Raw genomic sequence first — 20,434 nt, forward strand, 5'->3', positions numbered from 1 at the left:
CACCCCCCACACTCCTTGGGAATTGAGAGTAAAAGAGAAGGGGGTTCCTCAGAGCAGATGCCCCAAACCTGAAAGCTGTGACTTCTGCCCTCAAGGGGTTTGCAGATCAGCACTCAGGAACCCATCAGCTTAGGAAAGTGGTATTGAGCAGCGTCCAGTGACAGAGGGTGGACATGGTGCAGGCCTTCCAAGGAGGTGCTGGCACCATGTGCCAGAGCCCACTGCCCGCCCTGGCATCTCATTATCTGCTCTGAGCCTCACCGGGGCCATAGGAGGAGGCCTGGAGGGTGCTGGGAAATGAAATGAGCTTGTGACAGTGCAGCTCATGCACCAGGCCTGGGGCGGAGTAAGTGATGGAGAGATGTGAGCTGTGCAGGTGGGAGTAGTCAAGACGGGCTCTCAGGGTAGGGGTGGGCTGGGGAGGGGGAGCCTGCAGGCCCATGGAAGGCATTGCAGTCTCAGGGGAAGGGTACTGTGGGCTCCTGTGACTGGACCCTCCCCTCCACAGCCTTCCTCGGTCAGATCCCTGCGTGCCGAGCGTCTGATCCGCACCTCGCTGGACCTCGAGCTGGACCTGCAGGCCACGCGGACGTGGCACAGCCAGCTGACTCAGGAGATCTCGGTGCTGAAGGAGCTCAAGGGGCAGCTGGAACAAGCCAAGAGCCACGGGGAGAAGGAGCTGCCGCAGTGGCTGCGCGAGGACGAGCGCTTCCGCCTGCTGCTGAGGATGCTGGAGAAGCGGGTCAGTGGCCCCTGGGCCCAGGGAGACAACCCCTGCTGAGAGGAAGCAGCCTGGAGCCCTCACTGCTGCTGCAGGCCCTCTGCCATCGACTCAGTCCTGACATCCTGTGACCCCGTAGAACGGGCTCAGGCTGCCCCGCCGGGTTCTCAAGCCTTAGAGCAGATCAGCACTCAGGAACCCCCTCAGCTCAGGAGAGTGGAAGTGAGCAGTGTCCAGTGACAGGGAGTGGGCACAGGGCAGGCCTTCCGAGGAGGCGCTGGCACCACGTGCCAGAGCCCACTGCCCACCCTGGCATCTCATTATCTGCTCTAAGCCTCACTGGGGCCATAGGAGGAGGCCTGGGGGGCTGGGGGGGATGAAATGAGCTTGTGACAGTGCAGGTCATGCACCAGGCCTGTGGCAGAGTAAGTGATGGAGACATGTGAACTGTGCAGTTCTCCCTTGGGCAACTGGTGGGCTCAGCCTGTTGACCTTCTGCTTCACAGTCGAGCACTGAACCACTGCGCCACCTGAGAGACCTGGGTCTGCAAACACGGATTCATTCATGTGGTCCTTCAGTGAAATAGCAGGTCCCTACTCTGAGCCAGAGCGCATGCTCTCACAGAGTGTAGACAGGACTCGGACCCGGCCCCATGCCGACATGTAGCCCTGAAAGAAGAGAGAAACCCAGCTGGGTGCCCAGGGATACCAGCCGACCCACGTCTCTTACAGCTCCAGTACTCCAAGTCAGGAATTTGCCAGGCCTCTCTGCACAGAACCTGACATCGCAGACTGCGTCACAGAGGATGACGTTGACTGTAGCAACCCAGGCCTCAATGCAGGCAGCGGTGCCCGGGGGCAAGAAGGGGGTGTGCAGCTAGACTTTCTGGGCCTGTACTAGTCAGAGAGCTTCAGACTGACGGCAGCAGTACAAAAGGCCCCCCTAAAAAAAGTTCACTTCTTTATACTTTATGATATAAAGTATATATGATATAGTCTTTCTGTACTTAACATAGAAGAGCCTCAGATGAGAGTAGAAAATGGAGGAGAGGGTAAGGAAAAAAAAGCAGTTAAATGTACTGTCAACCTAAAGTAACTTAGCTGCAGTGGTACACTAGCCTTATCGTCGAGCTTCCTGGTAGCAAAAGTGATAAGAAATAAGTGCTTATGTGCCCTGGCATTTAAAAAAAGTGAACTAAGAAAATCTGACTCATGACAATAACCTACTTTTTTTTAATAACCAACTTCTTTTTTTAATTAATAAATCTTATTGGGGCTCATACAACTCTTATCACAATCCGTACATACATCAATTGAGCAAAGTACCCTTATACATTCGTTGCACTTGTCATTCTCATAATTCACCTTCCACTTGGGTTCCTGGAATCAGCTCGGTTTCCCTTTTTTTCCTCCTCCCCCTCCCTCCCCGCTCCCCCCTTCCCCCTGGTCCCTTGATAGTTTATAAATAATTATTATATCTTATCTTACACTCCCCGGTGTCTCCCCTCACCCGCCTCCCCATTGCCCATCTCCCAGAGAGGAGGTTACACATAGATCTCCAAGATTGGTTCTCCTAACCAACTTCTTAAAGAACCATTTAAATGGTGGCTCTGTATTTGCTAAGGCACCCAGTGGCATAGTGGATAGTGTTGGGCTGCCAGCCACAGAGTTGGTAGCTCAGACCCTTCAGCACTTCCAGGGAAAAGGCTGAGGTTGTCTGCTCCTGGTAAGATGTACAGGTTTGGGAATCCAAAGGAGCAGTTCCACCGCCCTGCCCGGCTCGCTTGGAGTCGGAATGGACTCTTTGGCAGGGAGTGGGTAATGGGGTGGTTGGTTACCAAAGTGCAGTGTGCAGCCAGGGTCGTCAGGAAGGGGGTCACAGCAGGGGGGTGTGCCTGTACTTAGTTCTCACAGATGCTCACCAAAGGGCCAATCAGGAGAGACTCCTGGGTTGTACTACCTGACTTAGGAGTGCCTCCCAACCACGGCCTAGGTGTTTGGCCTGAGAGACGTTCAATAACATGCCTGAGCCTCAGTTTCCACATCTGTAAAATGGAGGTGCTCTTAGAATCCACCTTCTTGAGTGGCCCTGTGGGTTAGGTGAGGCAGAACATGTTTCTCTGGGCAACGTGCCCTTACCTCCTGATTTCTGATCCTCAACCTGACCCCGTGATCTAGGCTCTCAGACCGGCGATGTGTTCACTCTCTGCTCATTCTGAATAAAGCGAACCAGGGAGAATGGGGGTGCCTGTTCTGTGACCCTTGGATCTTTGTTATCTCACTGTGGTTAAAGAAACCAAAAGAAAGCTCCCTGCTATTGCGCCCATTCCAATTCAGAGTAACCTGAGTATGGTTTCTGAGGCTATAAACCAGGGGAGGGGACCGTCCTGGCCCGCGAAGGCCCATGAAATAAATCATCCCTACCGACTAACATCACACGCCTCTCCAGAGGGAAGCCGTTCAAGCCATCACATGGGGGTGAGCTAATGAAATGCCTGACCAGGATGGCCCACAGATGATGTTATAAATACCCACACGGCCCTTGGCAGAAAGCAGGACCCCACCCCTGCTGTCAATCTTTATGGAAGCAGACAGCCTCGCCTTTCTCCCTGGGGGGCAGCTGGTGTGTCTCAACTTCAAATGGGTGTCTGACCCAGCCGTGCGAACCACCTCTCCCTGTACAGTGAGTGGCGGTGCTTCATGACATGCACCGTGCTGTGTCACCACCGTCCACTCCAAAACAGCTTTCTCTCCCCAACACATGTTGTGTGTGTGCCCTGTCAGCAAGCACTCCCCACTGAAATGGGGTTACAGAATGTTTGCCCTTCAGTGCCTGACCTATTTCTACTCAGCATCGAGTTCTCAAAGTTCACCCATGTGGCTGCACACACCAGAATTCCATTTCGCTTTTTTGGGCTCAATAACAGGCCCATGTGTGCATGCACCACACTTTGTTGGCCCACTAGTCTGTCGATGGGCACCCGGGTTAGCTCCACCCCTTGGCCACCATGAATCGTGCTCTGGGGGCATCAGTGACCCTCAGACCTGTGCCCTCTCACAGACTCCTCCTGTGCTCTAGGACCTAGGGGGACTGAAAGTTCTCCCAGAGGGCTTTCCACCATTCGAGGCCTTGCTTGTTTGTCCCTACAGATGGACCGAGCCGAGCACAAGGGTGAGCTGCACACAGACAAGATGATGAGGGCGGCGGCCAAGGACGTCCACAGGCTTCGAGGCCAAAGCTGTAAGGAGCCCCCAGAAGTGCAGTCTTTCAGGTAAGACCCTGGAGTAGCTGGTCGTCTCCCCCTGCCTGGCCCTCGCGAGGTACAGTAGATCTCCAGCTCTCTGAGACAGGGGTGCTTCCTCTGCCAAGCTGTCCCTGGTGGGGTGTGGGCTCCACCAAGCCTTCCCTCAGCTGTCTTCATCAGGCCCTACACAAGTGCAGCTGAGTTGTTAGATGCTCTGGTTTAATGAATGAGCCACCTGCCCTGGCCTCTCCACCGAACGTTTTGGTCACTGGTAATTGTAAAGGATTGGCTGAGCGATAAATACGTGTGGGGTGGCAGTGCTCGCTGATTCCTGCCTGCTTGCATCCCAAGGGGGCATTTTCTCAGTGGACTGGACCCAAGCATGGGGCACGATGACCATTTGGCTCGGGTAGCCAATTCTTAGGAGGCTGAGCTTTGAGGCTTGAGATGTTCTCCAGTCAGATGGTTGTGTGTGGGCTTTTAATAAGATTCGCTATAGTTTGTATGACCATGTTTGGTTCCCCTAACTTTGAATGACTTGGGGAGAATCTAAAGCATACACTGCAGGTGGCCTAGTTTATTCACATCTGGGTAGTTCTCAATGCAAGGGGACTCCATGTGTCAGTGTAGAACTGTACTCCAGAGGGTTTGATTTATAAGAAATAGATCGCCAGACCTTTCTGCTGAGGCGCGCTAGGCTGGACCCAAACCTCCAACTTTCTGCTTAGCCAGAGTGTGTTAACTGTTTATATACCACCCAGGGACTTGGAATTCATCCAAGGACCCTTTTAGACTCTGAGGGCCCCTGTTGGAATTGAAAGTGACTGGTTAAGCTAACAGACCCCCTAAAAGTGGTTCTCGGTCAAAGACAACTTTGCCTTCCCTGGAGTACCTGGCAGTGTCTGAAGGCATTTTTGATGGCCAGGACAGTGAGAGGTGTTACTGGCATCAAGCGGGCAGAGGTGGGGATATGGTGAGACACCCTGCAATGTGCAAGGCAGGTCTCCACAATCCAGAACGACCCAGCCCAAATGCCCACACCACGCCCAGAGCCCACTGAACTGCAGCCCATTCCAAGTCCGAGCAGGCATATGTCGGCAGGCTTTCTGAGGCTGTAAGTCTCACAGGAGTGGACAGAGCCCTTTCTCCCGGGGATCAGCTGGTGGGCTTGAAATGCCGGTCTGGCAGTTAGCCAACCAACGCGTCCTCAGCAGCACCCACGGGCGCCTTTGATGGCCGCTCTAAAGGGGTGGTATCTTTCCCAGGGAGAAGATCGCCTTCTTCACCCGGCCTCGAGTGAACATCCCAACCCTCTCCGCGGACGACGTCTGATCGCCAGAAAGTATTCCCGGTGTCCCTGGTCCCTCGGTGACCACCTGCCTGTGACTCGCGTTACTGATGTGCTATAGATGAAGGGACGGAGGAGTCACCAGTCGAATGGATGATTTTTTTTCTCTATTTTTAGTTTGGGTCTTTTTGTTATTATTGAAAAAAACACACAAACAAACAAAACCACAAACCAGCATTAAAATGACCAGATTGTATAGTTTGTATATTTAGGAATGTATTTTTGGGAAAGAAGATTTAAATGAACTAAAGCAGTGTTCACTTGCTGCTCTCCTTAAAATGGTTGAGGTTTGTTTTGTTTTTCCTTGTCCAGCTCTACCTTTTAGAGGTTTTACTGCAATAAGTCTGTGTGGGGTGCTGTTCCTAAGCAGGCTGTGCTGCCCACGTCACGGCTCAGCTCTTTTCCTGGTTAACGTGTTTTGTACAATATCACAAAAGGAACGGGTAGGGACTGTCTCGGGGACTCGGAGGTGCTTCCGTGGTTGTGCTTGGCCGCCTGCCTCGGAGCAAGCAGGCCAGCAGCAGCGCAGGCCGAGCCCCGACCCGCACCCACGCCGGCCCCACGCCCAGTGAAACCACTGCAGTGAGGGGAGGGCTGTGGAGAACTCCAAGCAGTTTTCATCAATAAAGTGGCCTTTCTGAAAGAGCGTGCTTTCTCTGTGTGGACACCTCGACGCCCATCGTCGCCTTCCCTGAGAACGTTGGTGTTGGGGGGAGGTGGGGGGGGTTTCCTCCTGGGCCCCCCACTGCTCACAGCCGCTGGGGGCATGAGAGCACAGGCCCGGCTGGGGTTGTTGCAGACAACTAGATGTCAGCCTCAAAGAAACAAAGAGCCGAGGCCGCCGCTCTTCCTTCCCTCCTCCGAAGTTATCCTGAGCAACCTTCCTCAAGCCAGCGGCATCAGCAGCATGTGTGTCCGCAATGCCAATCCCTGGGCCCCTTCTTAGACCCCCGGAAAGCCCGGCTGGGGTGGGGGGCCCAGAGACCTGCACTGTTGCCCTGTGTCCAGTCTAAGTCTGATGCCTGTATGCCGCAGGCTGAGACCCACTGCGTGATGTGCAGAGAAGAGGCCAGACCGGGAGGCCACACGCCCTGTGGTGAGTCACAGAGGCGGCTCCAGTGTGTGTGGCTTGCCTCTGGCTACAAGGGGTAAGGGGCTCTCAAGGGAGCAGAGCCCCCTTAACTTGATGGGTGAGGCTCTCCCTGTCCACTCACCCCTAGACTTTACATGGCAGCTTCTCTTCAAGTAGAAGAGCCCACCTCTCTTCCCCACGTGGTGAGCAGGACCTTCAATAGCTAGACTTTGACCCGACTGTGCAGCCCAGTGTTCATGCTGTCCTTCCTGGGAAGGCCAGCCGCCCTGCTCATTGAGGGAATGGGTCACAGTTCCTTCCTAGATGTGTCCATGTTGCCCACCCACAGGCACTGTGAACAGACCCCAGCGCACGCACACAGTTGTACCTTTTGTTCTCTTGGGTTCCCCTAATGGCTGCCGCAGCTGCTGGCCTCGCTGAGTCTGCAGCCTCCTCAGTGCTCCTGGGCAGGGCACTGGCTGGGCATTCGTGGTGGTTCATCCCATCGGCGGCCAGGATTAGAACAGGAGTGGGCATCAGAGTCCTTCTCTAGCATTTTCTACCTGAAGGTTAAAAACCAAACCTGGCCTTTTATACTAACTGGAGGCTGTATGGAATTATTTTACAAAGTATCCCCTTCAACAAATTGACTTTTTTTTGTTCAAATAAAAACAACCCCATTGCCACAAGTTAATTCCTACTCATTTTCTTGCCTTTGCTCCTTATATTAGTCCAGGTTGACTAGAGAAACAAACTCAGTGAAACTCATATATATGTAAGAGAACTTTATATCAAGAAGTAATTATGCATCAATAAAACATCCCAGTCCAGTCCAGATAAAGTCCGTAAGTTTGATCTTAGCCCAGAGTCCTATATGAGCCCATGAATTGGTCTTCAGACTCACACGGCACATTCAATGATGCTGAATTACAAACTATAAAGCAGTGCAAAAGGCTCAGTGCGACTCACACCTGTGAGAGAGTTGTGAGACACTGGCAGTCCTTCAAGTCTTGAGGGCCGTCAGGTAGTCCTCTGTAGAGAGAGCTAGGCTATCCCAGCACAGGCAGCAAACAGAAAGGCAGGTCACCAGCTGTCAGTTCTCAGCTCCAGAGATGTAAATTTCATTCCTGTGATCTTAAAGAGACCTCAACTTACAGTGACACAGTCCACAGGCTAGGCGACCCACACGTAGTGTGCCCTTTAAATTGAGGCACAGAACAAGCAAGGCAGCTGCACACTGGTCCGATGATTAAAGAGCGAGAGACAAGAAAGGCGAGGCTCACGGAGCCACTTAGCTCTCCGCCCTTCAATCAATCCCACTTGTGTTTATCGGCCAGGCTGGCACAATAAACTATCTCAATAGGCCTTTAAACTGGATGGCTTCAAACCGCAGCCTCTAGATTAGCGCCCAAGTGCAGAGTTAGTGCCACTGAAGGACTTCACTCAGTCCCTGAAAGTGGACTTTTACTCAGTGACCCCGTGGGACAAAGTCGAAGGACCCCATAGGGTTTTCTAGGGTGTCATCTTGATGAGACTAAATTTTCATCTTCCCGAAGCTCCCTGTGGCCTCTGACTTTGTGGGCCAACATCCAGGAACAGCAAGTCCACCTACGGAAAGAAACCAAACCAAACCAAACTCACTGCCATGCAGTCAATGCTGACTCATGGCGACCCCTGTGGGCTTCTGAGAGCATAGCTGTGTATGGGAGTAGAAAGCTCTGTCTTTCTCCGCCTGAGCTGCAGCTGGTTTCAAACTGCCGACCATGCGGATCTCGGCACAATACATAACCCCAGCACTACCAGGGCTCCGGTGGAAAGAAGTGAGGGAAAGCAGGAGTGTCCTGGGGATGCTATTGGGGGCCAGAAATCAGCAGCAGCAGCACAGGCCAGCCAGGCTCCAGCCCTGCCTCTAGTTGGGAAGGGGAGAAGAGGGGTCCTGATTAGAACAGCACACCATCAAGACCCGAGGGTCAAGCACTGAAGATGCTCCCAACAAGCATCGGCCCCTCACGTACTGCAGTGTCTGCTTCTAAAGCAGAGCCCTGAACACCCTACCTGTGTGAGGGAAAGGCTCGTGGTGCTGCGCTGGTTAAGCGTTCCACTGTTGGCTGGAAGGTCGGCCGTTGGAACCCACTGGCTGCTTGTGAGAGAAGGACCTTTTGTTTGCTCCTGCAAAGACTGGCGGCCTTGGAAAACCCGCGGAACAGTTCTGCGCTGTCCACTAGGGTCACTGGGACCCAGAAGGGCACCGGCAAGCCGGAGGGGGGCTGAGTTTTGTGCCAGGGGAAGCTAAGCCGTGCAGCTTACCCTGCCAGGAGAAGTATCCCTCCCCGTCCGCCAGCCTCTAGTCACGGCACTGCCTTCTCCAAATGACTCGCCAGCCAACCACCAATGCCGTTGCTGTTCGCCTGGCCAAAAACAGACAGGAGTGAATATGTTCTCCTCGCAGCCATGCCTGGTCTTCTGCAGACTCTTCAGGAAACGCACACCAAGAGGTGTGAACTGACCTGCTCAAGGTTGCTCAGATAAGAAGCAGCTGAGTCCACACTCTCCCTTCTCATTCTCCTCCTTTCTGTTTCACTTGAGGCCTTCATTGCGGGGACTGTGGACTCTGGGTTCAGAAGGAGGAGGTCAGGAACCGCTGTGGCTTCTCTGCAGGGGATAAGAGCAAGTGTGGGGTGGATGAAGTCTAAAGACAGACACTCCGCACACCTGGCTGGCACAAGTTCCCCAGATACTTTCTGAGAGAGGATCACCTGTGGCAGAGCTGCTGGCAAACTTTGTGGCTCTGTCTTCCTGAGAGCTGCTTGTAACTTCTAGCTGTCCCTGAGTGAACCAGACTCCAGCCCCTTCATTCCTCGTTCCCTTGACAGTCCTGAGCCCTTCTGCCTGTACATTCCTCCTCCAGGTCTGCATTCCATCGGACGCAGCTGGCTCCATCAGCAGTCAGCTCTCAGCCGAGCCTCCTCAGACAACCCCTCCCACCAACCTGGCTGTCTAACCCCTCTCTGAAACAGTCACCTGACTTGTTGGCTTCCTCCCCTCTAGAATGTGAACTCTTAAAGCAGGGACCTTGCCCGTCTTGGTTTTGGGCTTTTTTTTTTTTTTTGCTGGGCCTGATGCAGAGTGGAATGAATGAATGAATGTCATAAAATGTCTGCTCCCAAGCTGATAGTGCCCGGCTATCAAAAGATATAGCATCTGGGGTCTTAAAGGCTTGAAAGTAAACAAGCGGCCATCTAGCTCAAAAACAACAAAACCCACATGAAAGGAGCACACCAGCCTGTGCGATCATGAGGTGTCAAAGGGATCAGGTATAAGGCATCATCAGAACAAAAATATCTTACTATAGTGAATGAGGGGGGAGTGCGGAGTGGAGACCCAAAGCCCATTTGTCAGCCACTGAAGATCCCCTTGCATAGGGGTCTCGGGGAGGAGACAAGCCAGTCAAGGTGCAATGTAGCAATGATGAAAAATACAACTTTCCTCTAGTTCCTAAATGTGTCCCCCGCCCCCCACTATCATGATCCGAATTCTTCCTTGCAAGTCTGGCTAGACCAGAGGATGTACACTGGTAGACAGGAGCTGGAAACACAGGGAATACAGGGCGGATGATCCCTTCAGGACCGGTGGTGTGAGTGGTGATGCTGGGAGCATAGAGGGAAAGAGGGTTGGAAAGGGAGAACCGATTACAAGGATATACATGTGACCTCTTCCCTGGGGGCCAGACAACAGAAAAGTGGGTGAAGGAAGACATCAGACAGGGAAAGATATGACAAAATAATAATTTATAAATTATCAAGGGCTCAGGAGGGAGGGGGAGTGGGGGGGGATGAGGACCTGATGCCAGGGGCTTAAATGGAAAGCAAATGTTTTGAGAATGATGAGGGCAATGAATGTACAGCTGTGATTTATGCAATTGATATATGTATCGATTGTGATAAGAGTTGTATGAACCCCTAATAAAACGATTTTTTTAAAAAAAGAAGAAATGTCTGCTCCCAGTGTGTATATAGTCTTTTTTCCTTTGTCATCTTAATCAGGATGTCTGACTGGCTCTGCATGGATCAGGAGTTCTGTTCTGGCTGGGCTCTAGGGTACAGACCCTTCCCTGCCCCACCCACCCCAAAGACACACACACACACACCAATCTACAGAATGGCAGTTCTAACACACGTACAATGTTTGAATTCTTCTAAAGAAAAGGATAGGTTACTTACCCTAAAATCAATCTTCTTCTTTTTTATTTTTTAATGCTTGGGTTCTTGTAATAAGTATTACTATTTTAATAGCCTATGTTTTCATACCAAAAAAGAGGGAGGGGTACGCTGAGCCACGGCAGTAGATTATCATCCCATTACATGTAATTGAACTGTGGAGCTGGGGAAGAACATTGAAAGTACCATGGACTGCCAAAGGAACAAACGAAATATCTTGGAGGAAGAAGAATGCTCCTCAGAGGCAAAGATGACAAGACTTTATCTCACCTACTTTGGACATGCTGTCACGAGAGGCCAGGCCCTGAAGGACATCATTTATGGTAGAGTAGAGCAGCAACAAGAGAGAGGAAGGCCCGCAAGGAGCTGGAATGACACAGTGCGGCAGCCATGGGCGCAGGCGTAGGAACACTTGTGAGGACGCTGCAGGACAGGCGGTGCGTCCTGATGTGCAGAGGGTCACAAAGGGACAGGTCGACTGAGCAGCACCTAACAAGATGACCAGGATCTGTTTAACTTCCTAACTGCCGTTGAATCGGTTCTGACTCTTAACAAAACTCATTTATTTTTAACTAAAGCAGCCTGTGGGACAACTGTCATCCCTATTTTATGCCCGAGGAGATCACAGCGCCAGGAGGTAAAATGACATGCCCGGAGTCACACAGCCGTGATGTAGTAGAGTTGGCATTAAACCTGGTGTGTGATCAGCAGCCACCTCATGACAGTGACACCCATTCAGTTTCCACCCTGAGGACACCCTGCACAGCCAGCTGCTTGTGTCCTTCCAGACCCAGGCCCCTCGGATCACACTGGTCATCCAAAGTGGATTGCCGGGCCTTCCTCCCCAGTCTGTCTTAGTCTTGAAGCTCCACTGACCCCTGTCAGCGTCATAGCTACAAACGAGCCTCCGCTGACTGAGTGTACATGAGCTGCCCTGGCTGGGCTCCAAGCCAGCGCTCTGGCTTGAAAGGCAACCATCCTACCCACGAACCGGCCCTGTCTCCACAGGAGACATACCAGGGGGTTTCACGGAGGTCCTGGGAAATCCCATTCTCTTTCCATTCTGTTTCTCCTGAGCTTTTGGAGGGGCCCCCAACTAGGCTCTTGCCCTGCCTTTGCCCTGGCTCCCTTTCTCCAGTATCGTCCTTAACAGCCATACGTGCATGGCCCCTGGACAGAGGCTCCACACTCACCTCGAACGTTCGAGGGCTCCTGACTCTGGCTTTTACACCTTCTGTAACACTGTGAGGGCATCTGAATCCCTGCCCACATCTTGACACTGCCCCAGTATGACTCGTGAGCGAGTTTGCTGCCTCCGTTGTGTAAAGGGCACTCTGGGTGCAGACAAAAAGACCAGATGCCAGAGCCCAGCAGTTCTGGGTGTCATGTCCAGACTGCACCTACCTGTGGCTCAGAGATTCAAGGCACGAGGCCTGTCTCCTTGGGCCAGACAAGAGGCTAAGGATACCCCTCCGCTGAGTGGTGTGACCTTCACTAGGTACTTCACTGAACACAGGTTCTGTTGTTAGGGAGAAGCCGTTGCATTCTAAGCTCCACTCTGCTTCCCAGAATAAGAAAAGGCCCAGGCCTTTTCCAGGGCACTTGGGCCTTCTTAAATGTATTTCTGAGAACACGTGAAGTCATACATTTACAACCAGCCAGACAGCGGCTGATAAATATACATGAAGCTAATCAGAAAAGTAACAAAAGAACTCCAGGTTGACATGGCAGCACTCTGTGCCTCCGGCGCTGATTTGACTTCTTGGTTTTGTCTGTCTGCTCATTAGGATGTTGAAGACACGAGAGCAGACACTGCGTGTGTGCTGTTCGCTCTGCCAGCCCCAGTGCAGACCCAGACAGATGGCAGGTCCTCAGACAATTGCTCAGTGAATGAATGAGGCTAAGACCGAAGTTCTAATCCCTGTCCTGAAAGTAACAACAGGCCCTGGGCAGCATCCAACAGGTTGCCACCCTCCCTGCAGGCTGCCCTGGCTTGCTGCAGAAGTCCCAAAGGCACGGGAGCCATGGGTGGCAGAGGGGGAAATTGTAAGTGACAGGAGTGGATATTTTTTATGTAGTTACATAGTTTTACATGCATTAAGTTATCTATAATTTTTAGATTTAGACTGCAGATGTAGCTGAGATGTTTGACAACTAGAATTCACAATGAATTCACAATTCATTGCCCAGGATGAGAATCAATATTTAAGTTAGAAGAAAAGTAAATCTCCCCAGTCACTGACCCGCCGCTGAGGAGTTAGCACCCTCCTCCTTGAGCCCCCTCGCTTCCCAACGCTCCATCCCCCCTGCCGGACTTCTCTAGCCGCCGCCTTCCGCAGACCGTCTGCACCGAGGACAAGGAATCATATCCGACATCCAGAACCTCCCCTCTTTCCACCCCTTTGCTGATGCAAGTCAGGGTGATGACATGCTGCCTGCGGGGACGGAGGGTTGTATTCATATAAGAATTCAACAGGGCAAAGTGCATACAGAGAAGCCTAAATACAGACATGTACATATGTAAATATATTTATGATTATGGGGGCAATAGATTTATATGCATATATTTATAGGTTCAGTTGTAGGGTAGCAGATGGACATTGGGCCTCCTCATGCATAATCCCCCAATACAATAGCACCTCGCCCTGCTAAACAGCCATTGCAGGATACCCATCTTCCCGACATGATCACTGAAGACAGATGTGTGTGTAAGCAAATGTGGTGAAGAAAGCTGATGGTGCCCGGCTATCAAAAAGATATAGCATCTGGGGTCTTAAAGGCTTGAAGGCAAATAAGCGGCCATCTAGCTCAGAAGCAAAGAAGCCCACAGAGAAGAAGCACACGGCCTAAGCGAATACAAGGTGTTGAATGGACCATGTAGCAGATACAAAGGAACAAAAACAATCATTGTGTGATCACCTTCCTCACATAATTGCTGAAGACGAAAGCGTGCATAAGCAAGTGTGGTGAAGAAGGCTGATGGTGCCCGGCTACTGAGAGATATAGCGTCTGGGAACGTAAAGGCTTGAAAGCAAACAAGCGGCCATCTAGCCCAGAAGCAACCGAGCCTACACGAAAGCAGCACACCAACATAGGTGACCATGAAGGACAGAGGAGACCAGGTCTCAAACAACAAAGGTGGGGTGGTGGTGAGAATCACATCACCGTGAAAGAGGGGGAGTGCATGATGGGGACCCAATGCCCACCTGTAGACAGCTGGACACCCCTTCCAGAGGGGTAGTGAGGAGGAGATGGGCCACTCAGGGTTCAGTGTAGCAACAATGAAACTCAAAACCTTCCTCTAGTTCCTGAACGCTTCCTCCCCTCCCAATCATCATGACCCCAATTCTACCTTGCCTTGCGGACCTGTTTATACCAGAGGATGTACAGCGGTGCAGTGGGGATCTGGAAGCACAGGGAATCTAGGACAGACGAACCCCTCAACACCAGCGGTGGGAGTGGCGACACCAGGAGGGAATGGTGTGTAGAAAGGGAGAACCGATCTCAGAGATCTATGTGTAACCTCCTCTCTGGGAGATGGACAATGGGGAGGCGGGTGAGGGGAGATGCCGGGGAGTGTAATATAAGATATAATAATTATTTATAAACTATCAAGGGACCGGGGTGGGATCGGGGAGGGAGGGGGATGGGGGGAAAAAAGGGAAACCGAGCTGATTCCAGGAACCCAAGTGGAAGGTGAATTATGAGAGTGACGAGTGCAACGAATGTATAAGGGTGCTTTGCTCAATTGATGTATGTACAGATTGTGATAAGAGCCTTATGAGCCCCAATAAAAAGATTTAAAAAAAAAAAGAACTCAACAGGGCAATGGCAGGAAGACCCTACCACTGTCTAAGGGACGGCTGATGACTACGACAAACAGAAGCGAGTGAAGGCGTTTAAGAAAACATTTGCCTGCAATGGTACTGTGATGGAGCATCCAGAATATGGAGCAGGGATTCAGCAACTGGGTGACCAGCACGGGAACATAGGCCAGTGCCTTGTAGACAGTGGGCGGGCCAAGGACGGCCAGCTGAAGTCCCATGGGTTTAAGTGCTTGTGGCTCATGCAGGCTGACGTGAAGATTTCCTTGCAATGAGTAGTGAAATTCCCTCTGTCCCTTGTCACAAGTTTAAAACCTCAAACTTGTCTGATGTAACCATTTGGGGTCCACTTTTAACTTGGACTAGTGTAACTCCCTCATGCAATACACTGAAAACAGCCATGCTGCCTAGTCTTGAAGTCCCTCATTGAAACAGAGTTCAACCGATTACAAAGATCTACAAGAGACCTCCTCCCTGGGTGACGGACAACAGAGAAGGGGTGAAGGGAGACACCAGATAGGGCAAGATATGACAAAATAATAATCTATAAATTATCAAGGGCTCATGAAGGAGGGGGTAGCGGGGAGGGAGGGGAAAAAAAGGACCTGATGCAAAGGGCTTAAGTGGAAAGCAAATGCTTTGAGAATGATTAGGGCAAAGAATGTACGAATGTGCTTCATACAATTGATGTATGTATATGTATGGATTGTGATAAGAGTTGTATGAGCCCCTAATAAAATGTTTAATAAAAAAAAAGAAAGAAAGAAACAGAGTTCAAGCAGTAGGCGCCTGGCAGTGCCCAGTCTGAAACAAAACAATAGCATCATGTCTCAGCCAAGCTCAGAGCCCCGAGTTCTCAGATTGCTATGTCAGGCCAGAAACTCTCCTGCCCGAAGAAAATGGCATCCACCACCTGGACAGCCGGCCCCCAGTGCGGAAGAAGGGATCGGGTAGTTGTGCTTTGGTAGCAAGAGAAAGATCTCCTGGTGTTGCAGCCAACCAGGCAAGGGGGTGGATGTTAGGAGATCAGCCCCTTCCTTCCGGTAAGGTGATGGGGCTTGTGGCTTTGTCACCAAGGTCTTGGTTCTTTTTGACCTGACATACCCTAACTAGTGATACAAAGATGACTACACTGAGGCCGATCTTCGATCGGTGTTAAACTTTTGACAAGGGAACACATTTCAAACGGATGTAGCTAGCTGTGGCGCTTGAAGCTTAATGGCAACAGCCGCCTAGTGCCAGGTGAAGTAACAACTGCCCCCCCCCCTTCAGTGTTCATGTTATTTAATGTATTTACACTCTTATGAACTGGAAAACACTCCTAAAGGCCAACAAACGATCCTTGACCTAACTACAAGCTTTTCTTTCTTATTGTGTTTTGTTTTGTTTTGTTGTCATTGGTTTGTTGTTGTTGCTATTTTGCTGTATGTTGTTGCTTGTTTTGCTCTGTCTTGTTTTTGTGCATGTTGTTATCTCCGCAGGTCCGTCTACATAAAATAGGCTGGATGAATAATCTGGAGGAGAAAACAATGGGACCGACAGTTCCAGAGGGACATGGGAGAGGGGGAGGTGGGAGGATAGGTAGTGATGTTGACAAACCCAGGGATAAGGGAACAACAAGTGATCCAAATTGGTGGTGAGGTGGCTGTGGGAGGCCTGGTAGGGCATGATCAAGGGTAATGTAACTAAGAGGAATTGCTGAAACCCTGGTGGGGACTGAGCATGATAGTGGGACAGGAGGGAAGTCAAAGAAAATAGAGGAAAGAGGTAGGAGGCAAAAGGCATTTATAGAGGTCTAGATAAAGACATGTACATATGCAAATATATTTATATATGAGGATGGGGAAATAGATCTATGTGCATATATTTATAGGTTTCATATTAAGGTAGCAGAAGGACATTGGGCCTTCACTCAAATACTCGCTCAATGCAAGAATACTTTCTTCTATTAAATTGGCATTCTATGATGCTCACCTTCCTGACACTACCGCTGAAGACAAAGCAGGTGAATAAGCAAATGTGGCGAAGAAAGCTGATGGTGCTCGGCTATCAAAAGATATAGCATCTGGGGTCTTAAAGGCTTGAAGGTAAACAAGCAGTCATTTAGCTCAGAAGCAACAAAGCCCACATAGCAGAAGCACACCAGCCTGTGTGATCACAAGGTGCCAAAGGGATCAATTATCAGGCATCAAAGAACAAAAAAGCATATCACTGTGTACTCACCTCCATGATACAATCGCTGAAGACAAATACGTGTATAAGCAAATGTGGCGAAGAAAGCTGATGGTGCCCGACTACCAAAAGATTTAGCATCTGGGGTCTTAAAGGCTTGAAGGTAAACAAGTTGTCATCGAGCTCAGAAGCAACAAAGTCCACATGGAAGAAGCACACCAACCTGTGTGATCACAAGGTGTCAAAAAGATCAGGTATCAGGCATCATCAGAACAAAAAATCTTACCATAGAAAATGAGGGGGGGAGTACAGAGTGGAGACCCAAAGCCAATTTGGAGGCCACTGGAGATACCCTTGCAGACGGGTCTCGGGGAGGAGACGAGCCAGTCAAGGTGCAATGTAGCAACGATGAAAAATACAACTTTCCTCTAGTTCCTAAAGGCTTCCTCTGACCCCCACTATCATGATCCAAATTCTGCCTTGCAGGTCTGGCTGGACCAGAGGGTGTACACTGGTATAGATGGGAACTGGAAGCACAGGGAATCCAGGGCGGATGATCCCTTCAGGACCAGTGGTGAGAGTGGCAATGCTGGGAGCATAGAGGGAAAGTGGGTTGGAAAGGGGGAACCGATTACAAGGATCTACATGTCACCTCCCTGGGGGACAGACAACAGAAAAGTAGGTAAAGGGAGACGTCAGACAGGGCATTATATGACAAAATAATAATTTATAATTATCAAGGGTTCATGAGGGAGGGGTGAGTGGGCAGGGAGGGGGAAAAAAAGAGAACCTGATGCCAGGGGCTTAAGTGGAGAGCAAATGTTCTGCGAATGATGAGGGCAATGAATGTATGAGTGTGCTTTACACAACTGATGTATATATGGACTGTGATAAGAATTGTATGAGCCCCTAATAAAACAATTAATAAATTAATTAATTAAACTTGTTTGCAGGGAAAAAAGAAGTAAACCAAGTTTTTAGAATAGAAGTAATATGATGCCATGAACCAATGGCAGATGAGGATGGAAACCTGTGGGAAAGACTGGGTTGGTGCATCTAGGAAGGTTCTCAGTGGTCAGCTAGCACAGCGCCAGGCCCATTTGGCAGACGAGGAAAAGGGAGGCCAGGGGAAGTGGCTTGCTGAAAGCAAGCTGAGCTCTTAGTAACTGGGGAAAGGAACCGTGGTGTTTAGACACGGTTTGAGATTGCCTGTGTCCCTCTTTCGATCAGTGGGCCCCAGGAAGTGAGGGCTGTCAGGTACAGCTGGCACCTGAGGCCCATCTGGGCTTATCTGAGATGCATTCCTACCCCCTTCACCCACAGCATCCTGATGGTTCCCATAGATCTGCACACCCTCTGAGAGTTACCAACGTATCGTCTCTTAACCCCTCTGCCTGTTTACAACGCTTATCTGCTCTAATTTGTACTACTAAAACAATGGTGAGCCTTCAAATACAATATTACAATATCACAAGTTCGTCTCCTAGAACTTCTGATATTCCCTCCCCTGCTCTCCGTGCAGTTTAAGAATTGCTGAGCTAGTTTAGAATGCCAGCGGGAATTGTGATAGTGACATCCCATTCCTCGTACCTCTGCGTTCACACCAGCCACCAAGTTTTGGTCGCCTCCTATCACCATCAGGAAAAGATAAGACAGGCAGGAGTGTTCTGGTTCTGCCATAAATTCTAACCCACTGCCGTCGACCTGACACTAGAGCTGCTCCTTTTGGTTTTGAAGGCTGTCTGTCACCTTAATGGAAGCAGGCCGGCCCTGTCTTTCCCTGTGGAATGGATAAAGGTTCACATCTTCTGCTGAGTGCTTAACCAGTACACCTCTGGGGTGCTATGCATGACCACAACCACTCTATCCAATTGCTGGCCCAGAAAGAGTGCTGACATCAGAGCTGTCCTTCAACCTGGCCTTGGGGCTTCAGCTGCAGCCTTCCTCGCCTGCCCAGAATGCCCCTCTCCATCCCAAATCCAGCCCAAGTCCCACCTGTGGAAACCATTCCTCCTAAGCGCCCTTCAGCCAGCCTCATCACCTCTAACAGCAGAGGAGGAGACAAAGGGAAGCTTTGGGAGGGCAGGGCTTAGTCTCTGTCCTGCAATCTCTGGAGAAGGGGGTGGTGGTGGTGGTGGTGGTGGTGGTGGTGGTGGTGGTGGTGGTGGTGGTGGTGGTGGTGGTGTGTGTGTTTTCTCATTGTGCACAGGAGGATAAGAAAGGGCTCTCATTGTGGGAGTTTGGGACTCATTTGCTTTTCATTGTTATGTAATTAATACATCTGGTGAAAACTGTAAACAGGACAGCTCCCCACTGCCATCCAGTTGATTCTCACTCTCAGGGACCCTTCAGGACAGAGTAGAAGTAGTCCACAGGTTTCCTAGATGATAAACATTTATAAAAAGCAGATCACCTCTTCTTTTCCCTCACAAACACTACACCATCTAAAACAAAAGGCACCTCACTTTTAGAAATCCACTGTTAGCATGGTCAGGCTGGTGGTCTCCACGTTAAGTAATCAACCAACACCCCCCAAAAAAACCCACCTTCTAATGTTTGTCAATTACATTATTAATATTTTATATCATTTAAAGCAGGGTATCACGTCCACATGTCGTTCTGTAATGACTACAAAGCTTCCCCTACCATGGGATGATTGAAAACATTAAAACCTAGTAAAAAATATTTACAGTATGATGAAGTAAACCATGTTCGCCATGGAGACAAACAGAGTGAGTTGACCTGGTGTTAAAACATGGTGACTGGAAGGAAAATTCAAAGATTTAATTGTCTGCCCCACAAACCCAACCCCACCAGCATCCTTCATGTTTTCTGGTCATATTTAGATCCTATATGTGGGATCTCCAAGAGAAGGAATGGACGCAAAAGCACACAATAACAACAGTCATTGACAGCTGGTGCTGTCAAGTCGGCCTCTAAAGCATGTCATAAATTGATCCATTATCTCTGCTGCCTCTTGGGTCCCTCTCCTCCCACTGGGCTTAGAAGACAATCTGAACTCAGCCTTGACTCCCAAGTTCCTCTGTGATCAGACTTCTGCCACAAGGTGGTTTATTTGATAAACAGAACTGACTTTGGTGATTACTTTTCTAATTACTATTGGCAATTCTTTTCCATAAATTGGAGAAGCAAAATTATCAACTCCAAAGTGTTGTTATGCTTTTAAATTAATGTAATCCATTTTGGGGGTGCATGAGGTGAGGGGGGCTTCAGAAAGTTCCTGGAAAAAAGAAATTTAAAAAGACAATGGAATTTTCCCATTAATGTTTGAAGCCTCCTCCTCAACACTTTTGAAGAAAATACACTGAGAGAATTTTTGCAATGGCCAGCATGCCAGGAAATAACCCACTGCTACTTTAGAAAATAACCTATGAAAATAATGCTAAGTATTTTCAAATGCCCTGCTGTGTTCAATAATGTCCCCTAAAAATTCTCGTTCAGATAGGTCTCAGGCTGTAGAATTACTTGGAAGCAATAGTCTTTGCAGATATAAGGAGTCAAGATAAAGTGAGATTGTACTAGGGTCGGCTAGGAGTCCTTATAACAAAGTGGAGGGGTTGGACGCAGACTCACCTGTGCAGAAGGGGGCAGTGCATCCAACGAGCTAAGGAGCAAGAAGGACTTCCAAAGACCACCAGAATCTAGGAGAGAAGCATGGCGCCGATTCTCCCTCAGAGCCTCCAAATGAACTGCCCTTGTCCATACATTGTTTGGACATGTAGCGACCAGCTAGCCTCAGATGCACTTGACCGCTCTGATCGGATTCTTCGTGATTGCTCTTCCCTCACCCCAACTCTCCCCTCTTGTGACACGT

At 50.1% G+C, this 20,434-nt stretch overlaps 1 protein-coding gene and 1 long non-coding RNA gene across 2 annotated transcripts in view; one reads left to right on the plus strand and one right to left on the minus strand.

The window, feature by feature from the left end:
* The window catches only part of WWC1 (WW and C2 domain containing 1), a 185,010-nt gene extending 179,068 nt beyond the window's left edge, over window positions 1-5,942 (plus strand). Inside the window, exons 21-23 of the mRNA XM_075541930.1 lie at window positions 509-742; window positions 3,872-3,993; window positions 5,232-5,942. Of these exons, the coding sequence (XP_075398045.1) occupies window positions 509-742; window positions 3,872-3,993; window positions 5,232-5,298 (423 nt within the window). The 3' untranslated portion in view covers window positions 5,299-5,942. The remainder of the gene's footprint in view (window positions 1-508; window positions 743-3,871; window positions 3,994-5,231) is intronic.
* A 2,749-nt stretch (window positions 5,943-8,691) lies between these two features.
* LOC142441114 (uncharacterized) lies at window positions 8,692-20,423 on the minus strand. Its single transcript, XR_012782897.1, has 4 exons — window positions 20,194-20,423; window positions 16,651-16,822; window positions 8,894-9,038; window positions 8,692-8,794 (listed from the first exon to the last, which is right to left on the minus strand). It is a non-coding gene; the product is annotated as an uncharacterized LOC142441114 (long non-coding RNA).
* Between the last annotated feature and the right edge of the window lie 11 nt (window positions 20,424-20,434).

This window comes from Tenrec ecaudatus, chromosome 2 (assembly GCF_050624435.1).
Source record: "Tenrec ecaudatus isolate mTenEca1 chromosome 2, mTenEca1.hap1, whole genome shotgun sequence".
NCBI lineage: Eukaryota > Metazoa > Chordata > Mammalia > Afrosoricida > Tenrecidae > Tenrec > Tenrec ecaudatus.